An 8975-nucleotide genomic window follows, 5' to 3' on the forward strand; every position below is an offset into this window, starting at 1 on the left:
TTCCAAATTCTTCAAGATAAACCTTGGTTCTTAACACTGAATATTAATATTGAGTCATTTTATTGGTTATGGTTTTCAACCATTTTTGTTGGTTTTCTTGTTCACTCATTTGTATATATTTCATTAGTTTCTTTATTCCGTCATTTTGCTTGGTAGTTTTAGTTTAATTGTTGTAGAGTAGTAAAGAGTTTGTTTACTAAAATATGTTTAACTTGGAGTTGAATTATTTTATGTTAATAAATTATTCTATTTTAAGGAGAAGTTGTGAATTTATTCCATGTTTGTGCAGAGTTTGCTGTTCAGTAATACCAGTGCTCGAATCCCCTATTCATCTATTATCCTAATACCACTGCCATATAGGGTTGCTATTCCCAGGGCAATACTTGACAGACCGAATAATTATTTAATTAAATATTGAATAACACAAGCATCCTGATTGCACAACAACTATTATAACAATTACTGTTTGTGCAGCACTGTCTCAGGTACCAGAAAAAACCATTACATTCTGCTGCACCAGAGCTAAAGTCACATCAGTGTGACTCCAAGAAAGGAAGGGTAAATGCTTTATAATGTAGAGTAAACTATGTTTGCCCCATAGGCTTATATAAATTACTTTCTGCATTGGATAATTTTCCCACAAATGCGGCTTACAACACCTGATGGAAAACCTGCTGCAGTGACACATAGAGTCAAAGAAAATCCTGCATGTTATGTTCTACTTGAAATTAAAAAGACATTTTGTTGTTGAGCTTTGTTAAAAATGGCTAAAATGAAGTTCACAACTCTATTCTCCAAGCAACTTTTAACCAAGACTGTGCAACCCTTCTTATACCATGTCTTTGTAATATCCCCAGCATGATTTTATTACAATAAAATTTCCATAATGCTTCACAGTACATCCAAAGAAACAATTACAAAAATATAGAATGAAAGGAGTAAAACACAATATCACGGTCAAAATAACCATGAAATACATAACAATCATAAAAAAAACATTTAGAGTCTCATACTCTACTCAAGTCAAAAACCAAATAAAATTAAGGTGTTTCTAACAGAGATTTAATTGAATCTTTGATCTGAGTGGCATGGGTATGTATTGGAAAGCTATTCAACAATTTTTGAGCTGCCACAAATATGCTCACACATGAATAACTTTCTTAATGTATTTTAAGTGAAGATAAGGCTTGCAAAAAGTTGCATTTTGTAAAAGCCCTGCATGTTGGTACAACATATGAGTAAATGTGAGTCTAAGGAACCATAAACATTCAATGAACTGAGAAGCGGATTAGATTTCCCAAACCAAATTACCCGTTTCATTTACAGTACAGACCAAAAGTTTGGACACAGCTTCTCATTCAAAGAGTTGTCTTTATTTTCATGACTGAATATTGTAGCTTCACACTGAACGCATCAAAACTATGAATTAACACATGTGAAATTATATACTGAACAAAAAAGTGTGAAACAACTGAAAATATGTCTTATATTCTAGGTTCTTCAAAGTAGCCACCTTTTGCTTTGATTACTGCTCCGCACACTCTTGGCATTCTGTTGATGAGCTTCAAGAGGTAGTCACCTGAAATGGTTTTTACTTCACAGGTGTGCCCTGTCAGGTTTAATAAGTGGGATTTCAAGCCTTATAAATGGGGTTGGGACCATCAGTTGTATTGTGCAGGAGGTGGATACAGTACACAGCTGATAGTCCTACTGAATAGACTGTTAGAATTTGTATTATGGCAAGAAAAAAGCAGCTAAGTAAAGAAAAATGAGTGGCCATCATTACTTTAAGAAATGAAGGTCAGTCAGTCTGAACAATTGGAAAAACTTTGGAAGTGTCCCCAAGTGCAGTCACAAAAACCATCAAGCGCTACAAAGAAACTGGCTCAGATGAGGACCGCCCCAGGAAAGGAAGACCAAGAGTCACCTCTGCTGCGGACGATAAATTAATCCGAGTCACCAGCCTCAGAAATCGCAGGTTAACAGCAGCTCAGATTAGAAAACAGGTCAATGCCACACAGAGTTCTTACAGCGGCATGCTATTCCATCCGGTTTGAGTTTAGTTGGACCATAATTTATTTTTCAACAGGACAATGACCCCAAACACACCTCCAGGCTGTGTAAGGGCTATTTGACCAAGAAGGACAGTGATGGGGTGCTGCGCCAGATGACCTGGCCTCCACAGTCACCGGACCTGAACCCAATCGAGATGGTTTGGGGTGTGCTGGACTTCTGCTGTTTAATTTAACTGGCGGTAGAACCGAGTACCATCAGCATAAAAATGAAACACAAACATTGTGCTTCTTAAAGACAGACCTCAGAAGCAAACATCACTGGACCTGAAAACAGTTCCTGGGGGATACCACAGCTCAGAGGGCTTGTGGGTTTAGGGTAAGGGCCAGTGCTATTTCCTTAAATAAATGTAATTTGCAAAGTTTCTAAACCGGTAAAATTCAACTTTTTTGCAGAGAATGCAAACATATTCTGTTAGGGATATAGCTTGCTGTGCGACTCAGATGTTTACACCCATCCTGGGCATGAATTTCCTAATAATTTGTGGCTTTTTATGATGCCTTTGAAGAGCTGCATGTTCAAATATTTCAAAACACCATAATTGGGTGCAGACGTTTGAATTTATCGTGAAATTTCTACAATTCACACAACCTCTAAATTATCAAAGGCTCAAATGTACCATGCACCCATACATATATTTGGTTAAGCATCATTTAGATTAAGTTGCTAAGAATCAACATATTGTTTGACGCCATCAAAAAGCTTCTGGCATAAGGTGGGCTGGTTATTTGATCACTCTTCTTATCAGAAGTTGATTCCAGTTCCTTTCCTGAGGCTTTATATTAACCCGCTTTCCCCAATTTAAAACCTAGACAAACCTTCCCATTTGATCCACACTCTCATCCTCATATGAAATAAAATTTCAATAGAATAAACCAAAACTATTCAGAAACTACCAAGATACAAGTCTGTCATAAACTTGCAAAAACAGCTGTTATGTGTTTTAGCAATCTGTTTTCTGAGCTAGTTAATGTTACAAACTGACAAACTTTGAAGATAGATTTTATATTATTTTATACTATGAAAATTAAAAGATATCAGTGAGAGTTGCTAGTTTTTGTATTGGTAATGCAATGCATAAACAATATAATTAAGTTTTGTTTTATGTATTCCATGCATTATTTTTTCATGGAGCCTGAAATAAATTTTTTGTACGATTAGAAAGAAATGACAAAGATTCTACATGTGGTTCCTCAGTATTTATAACCTCTAAAGAAAATGTGCAGTAAACTGTCCACATTGGCTCTCATTGCGATATAACAACATACTGCATCAGATAATTGAATTTCTACAGTCATTTCCAAATGTTGATGTTTTGTTTGAAAAAAGCTACTAGAATTAGTCTTTCAGTGTAGGACCTGAAAACATTGAGGGCATTTGTGAAATAGTACATGTTTAATGCTGCAATAAAGATTATATTAACACTCCTCTCATGAAATAAAATATTCCACTAGTTTTCTTTGCCTCCAGTCTAATGTTAGACTGTACTGACCTTCAGTGGTCAAATAAAGTACTACAATAAATATATTTCATTTCTTTTTTATGTGATTTTTCAACAAAAAAAGCTGAATCAGCGTAGCACAAACAGCAAAAGCCTTTTTTATATTTTTTCAAACACAAAGTTTAATGTTAATTGCAGAATAATACATAAAATCTGAACATTTGATCAAAATGGGTAAAAATGAATTAAGCTGTCAATAGATTTTATCATAAAACTGCAGGAGAGCATTTCATTAACGGGGAGACTCATGCCTGTGTTTTAGCATCTAAGGACAATTTTCATTAAAACATGTTGCCATAGCAACCGTTTGAGGCAAAGATTGTGCTGATCAGACGGATGGCAAGAAAAATTATTTTAAGAAAGAGGTGCAAAGAATACAACAGAAAATGCTGCCTGCCACCCAGTATTAGAAGATAGTTTCATATCTTTATTCCTCTGGATTCTGTAGTTTTAAGGATGATTGGTCTTTGTTTCTTTGATATCCAAATATTCTTTCAAATATGTTCAATATGCAGAGCAATTCAGGAATACTCTAGTTTTCCTTAAATAGAATAACATATAGAGCAAATAATGCATGTTTTTTGAGTTTATTTTAGATTGTAGTCAAACCAGGTATGTTTTCATTATTAAGAACAACAAGAGAGAAAGGGAGCCTTACAATTAGTAGACATGTTGGATTTGTTCTGGATGAAATATCACTTTTTAATATTCCTCCAAATGTATTTTAGCAGATGTTCTTCTCTGAATCAAAGCATTTCAACACTACAAGTATAATGACTGCAAAGCAAACCCCTACCTTCCTTCCGGATTATAGATAACATCATATGCAGGTGTGTGTCATGATTTGTTAGATTTACCTTTAGATCTAACCTGGCTTTTGAGTTCTAGGGTTTATTTCATTGAATTCTTGAGATTTGTTTTTCTGATCACTTTTTTGTTCAACCATTCTCCTTAAAGCAACTGTTTTAGTTACCATTGTGTTTTCCAGCCTCATCATTTCACTTGTCCGCTTCACAGATGTTCTACAAGTTAATCATTTACCTGTTCCCTGTTTTTTCACAGTCATCAACAGATATTCCAGTTATGTATCCTGCGGGTCGATCGTTTGCTTTTTCCTCCGCGGTGCCTCTTGTTAATTAATAATTACTGATTGTGAACATTAGTCACACGGCTGCTTTCTACAAAAGCTTTGATAAGACATTCATACCCATGAGTGTGTTTAAACCTCTCACTTGTATCCAATAAAGCCATTAAAATTTAAAAAGGCCATTTTCAGTTAAAAAGGTCAAATGCTCTAAATCTTTATTCTCAGTTGTAGATATACAAATAAAATGCTACGGGTAGGGATGTTCATTTTAACATTTTATTTGTTCTTAAAGAGATTTTGAGAAGATCATAATTATGAATAACTTGATAGATATGACCTATGTTGTAATGAGCAACAATGAAGAAAAGTTTAGATTAATAAAAAAGTTACAAAATAATGATGAGGAAACAAAGCAAAGGGTTTTGTTTTGCCTTGGGTGTGGCATGCCACTGCTGGAAAATAAATAATTTCCCCTCTTAACTTGCTAAATGACAGATGAGATACACTGCCTTGCAAAAGTCTTCACACCCTTTGAACTTTCCCGTTGAATATTTTTGCCATACCTCTGTAAAACCACAAATGTCAGGGTTTTCGGAGGGGATTTTCATGTGATTGACCAACACAAAGTAGTGCAAAATTGTAAGGTTAAAGGTAAACGATAGAAAGGTTTTTCTTTTTTTTGGAAGGGGGTGGGATCTGAAAATATTGCATCCACTTGTGTTCACTTCCTTCCACTCTGAAATACCAGTGCAAATTGCCATTAGAAATAACCTAATTAACTATGTACACCTATGTGAATTTTTTTCTCATCTATGAATCCAGTTGTTCCGTGAAGGCCTCACAAGTTTGTTTGAGAACACTAGTGAACAAACTGCATCATGAAGACCAAGGAACACAGAAAACATGTCAGTGTTATGATCCTGGTGTGTTTGTGTGAGTTCTCTCTTCCACTGAGGATCTCTGCAGGAGGGTGTGGCCAAGTAGCTGCTGCAGCTCCTTGGTGCAATCTTCTCATCAGTCACTGCTTTTAAGGAGCTCCCAGACAACCACTCTCCTCTTGATGGTCCACGTAGTTGGTAATCAAGCCCCTGAGCTCTAGTTCTCTGTTTTGTGCTTCATTTTGAGATCAGAATTTTATGAGATTCTCCCCTGCTCTGCTTACTTCCCTCGTCTTTCTGTACTCCCAGGTAGATGTCTCTTCTTTGGTCCTGGATTGCCTCTGCTAACTGCTTACCTTTGAAACTTACCAAATCCACGGTCGTCATCTCCAGCTCATTTGTCTTGCCTTTCCTCCTCCTGCCCACTCTTAAACGCTTTGAGAATCCACAAGCCATCTTCGGTATAAGCTGTCTGAACTTATTCGGATTTCTCCCCACCTCAACTAGCCCCTCTTTTTCTTCCCAGACGTCACAAGCCTTCAGAGCCTGGAGTTTAGCTTTAACCAGCTCTACTGTTTCTAATAGTTTGACAGAATCTCTGAGTAATGCGGCTTCTGGCTTTTTATAAAATGGTTTCAGTGTGTGTGACCATAACAAAAACATCAAAATGCCCTGGGTGGTGAGCCATATTTCCCATATCAAAAACTGCCACTGCTTCCACTTCACAGTAATACTAAAGGTCTCTGAAATAAAATCCCAGTAAGATACATTTACATAAGTGGTATGACAAAATAAGAACATGTCCTCAGGGTGAACAGCTGATTTAGCAAGGCACCGTGCCTCAAATGCAATAACGTTTTTTGTTTTTTTCGTCTGGCATTCAATAGGTAAAGAAAAACATGTGAGGATTTAGTCTGCTCTTTTTTTTTTTCAGGGAATTGCGTGTAGTTTTATGGATTGTTGCATAACCTCCTGGAAGCTTGTGGAGCACGTTAGTACTGAGTGTTGCTTCCGTATTAAGGCTAAGGGGAGATTGTCATTCAGCTGAAACTGACACAGACGCGCATGTGCTGATGTGTTTGGCACCGATGTGTCGTCAGTTCGTTGGATGTTGACGCAGCGTTCTCCAGAAGGTGTGTGTCACCGTTTGCACGGGCGTACACGCGCGTCGCGGACTGGCTCTGCATCCACCATCTGTGCGCCCCTCCCTCTGTGACTCGCAGCTTCGCCGGGAGCCCTGTGGATGCTGCTGCTGTGAAGAATATATTTACGCTTCACGAGCAAAGAGAGAGGCAGACGTAATATCTGAATGCGTAATTCGCGGTGGGATGCTTTGATGCGTGAGCTTATGGGTCCGTGTTAGTGAATGCGGTCCCATTTGGAGACATTTACGTGTAACAAGCTGTTGCTTTTAGGTGTAGCCTGCAGCTGAGGCTCATATGAAAACCCTTCATTCTCGGTGGGATTTTTCCAAGGGCACCAAAATGCGGCAGCGATGAGCTGCGAGCGAGTCAGAGGGAGGCGGTTTGAGTTGTCAGAGTCACATCCAGGGTTCAAGCTCTCCTCCCTTTGGTCCACTGCCTGGTTTTTAGGGGATGCGACGTCATGTGCTGATCCCGTCTGACAGATGTGTTGCAGATGCACAGGCACAGATCGCCCGATCCCGCTTGTTATTTTTACGATGATTCTGTAAGAGGAAAGGAGGAGAAACGCTTCTTATGAGATAAATGTTCGGTCCCCTTCTTTGTGCAAGGACGGATCGAAACCTTCGTTTATTTTTCGGCTCTGCATAAGATGATACCTGGATCTGCCGCATCAATGCTACCGTCTGCAGAAGCCGCGAAATTGTACCAGACCAATTACGTCCGCAACTCCCGTGTCATAGGACTCTTGTGGGCCATTTTCACGATCCTGTTTGGCATCGTAAACGTGACCATCTTCTCGCAGCCCTATTGGATCGGGGATGGTGTGGACACCCCGCAGGCCGGGTACTTCGGCCTGTTTCACTATTGCATCGGGGACGGACACTCCAGGGACCTGGACTGCCAGGGCAGCTTCACCGAGTTCGCCGCTATCCCCTCCGGTGCGTTCAAGACCGCCTCCTTCTTCATTGGAATGTCAATGATGTTGGTGGTGACCTGCATCGGCTGCTTCAGCCTCTTCTTCCTCCTCAGCACCTCCACCGTGTATAAAATCTGTGGCTGGATGCAAGCAGCATCAGGTAGGTTCCGAGACCTCAATCCCCTTGCTGTACCATTAAATATGAACACTTGGCACTGCAATTACAAAGTGAATAGCCTAAATCAAAAGTCAAGATGTTTTGGCGCTTAGTGTCTTTTTCTTCTTTAGTTGGTTGTTTTTTTTTTTTTTTTTTTTGTCTCTAACGTTAAATGTGGGAAACTTTTTAAACCCTTGATCATGAAAGAGGCATTGGTTTGATATTTACTCATGAGCTGATTTGATCAGTTTTGGACTGATAAGTGGCAGTTTACAATACAATGTGTTTAATTAATATATTAAACACAGAAGCACTGAAGTGAGCATTACATAAATTATTGTCGGCATTGCACCACCAAGACTTGAAAATAGGTAAGATTTCATCTTTAAAAGAATTTCACCTATCAATCCACCACAAAACGGAATTGGCTGATTTCCCTTGATCGGCTCTGATCGGTCTAATGCTGAATAATTGTTGACTATTTTTACTGTTCATTAAATTCATCAAAACTAAGAAATCCTACAATTTTCTATCTATACATCATGTACATTGATGTACTTTTTTGAGTTTATAAAAGAAAATAGTAAAAGCTTAGGAACATGTGCTTTGACACATAAATAAGGATAGTATTGTAATTACATTTTTTTTTGTTGCATTCAAAACTACTCTATCAAAGAGCACGCCGTATATTATTTCTTCTATGTGTTACAGTTCTTTGTACAATTTGTATTAGTTAGTAAAAGCCTGATCATAAATGACCTATTTTTTAAAATATTTGATCATTTTATGGTACCATATAAGGCTGCATGGGATACAGTTGTTACTACTGTTGGCAAACAGCATGAAGGCCCAGGATTCAAATCCTTATCAAGGTTCTTCTTTGTGGAGTTTGCATGTTCCCTCTGTTCATGCATGGGTTTTCTCCAGGTACTCCAGGTTCCTCCTACAATTAAAAAAAACATGCATTTTAGTGTCATGGTTCCTTAGTTATGAGTGTGTATGGTTATTCCATCTGTATGTCTCATTAATGTCCTTTGATTAACTGGTGACCTTTGGACCCTGCCTCTGACCCACTGACTGCTAGAGGTAGGTGTCAGCCCAACAGCAACCCTACAAGGATTAACCATGTATATAAAAAGGGTTGCTGGATGCGGGTTTCCATATAAATTTGATCTATAGGGGCCCTCTTATCCATCTTTTTCTAACACGATATCTTTA

General features: G+C 38.3%; 1 protein-coding gene across 1 annotated transcript; it reads left to right on the forward strand.

Annotated features, from left to right (window-relative positions):
• Positions 1 to 6516: 6516 nt before the first annotated feature.
• Positions 6517 to 7885, forward strand: LOC124861551 (LHFPL tetraspan subfamily member 3 protein-like). Its single transcript, XM_047355360.1, has one exon. It carries the CDS (start codon positions 7334 to 7336, stop codon positions 7868 to 7870), a length of 537 nt encoding a protein of 178 aa, XP_047211316.1. The 5' UTR covers positions 6517 to 7333; the 3' UTR covers positions 7871 to 7885.
• The last annotated feature ends 1090 nt before the right edge of the window (positions 7886 to 8975 follow it).

The sequence above is a fragment of the Girardinichthys multiradiatus genome, chromosome 2 (genome assembly GCF_021462225.1).
Source record: "Girardinichthys multiradiatus isolate DD_20200921_A chromosome 2, DD_fGirMul_XY1, whole genome shotgun sequence".
Taxonomy (NCBI): domain Eukaryota; kingdom Metazoa; phylum Chordata; class Actinopteri; order Cyprinodontiformes; family Goodeidae; genus Girardinichthys; species Girardinichthys multiradiatus.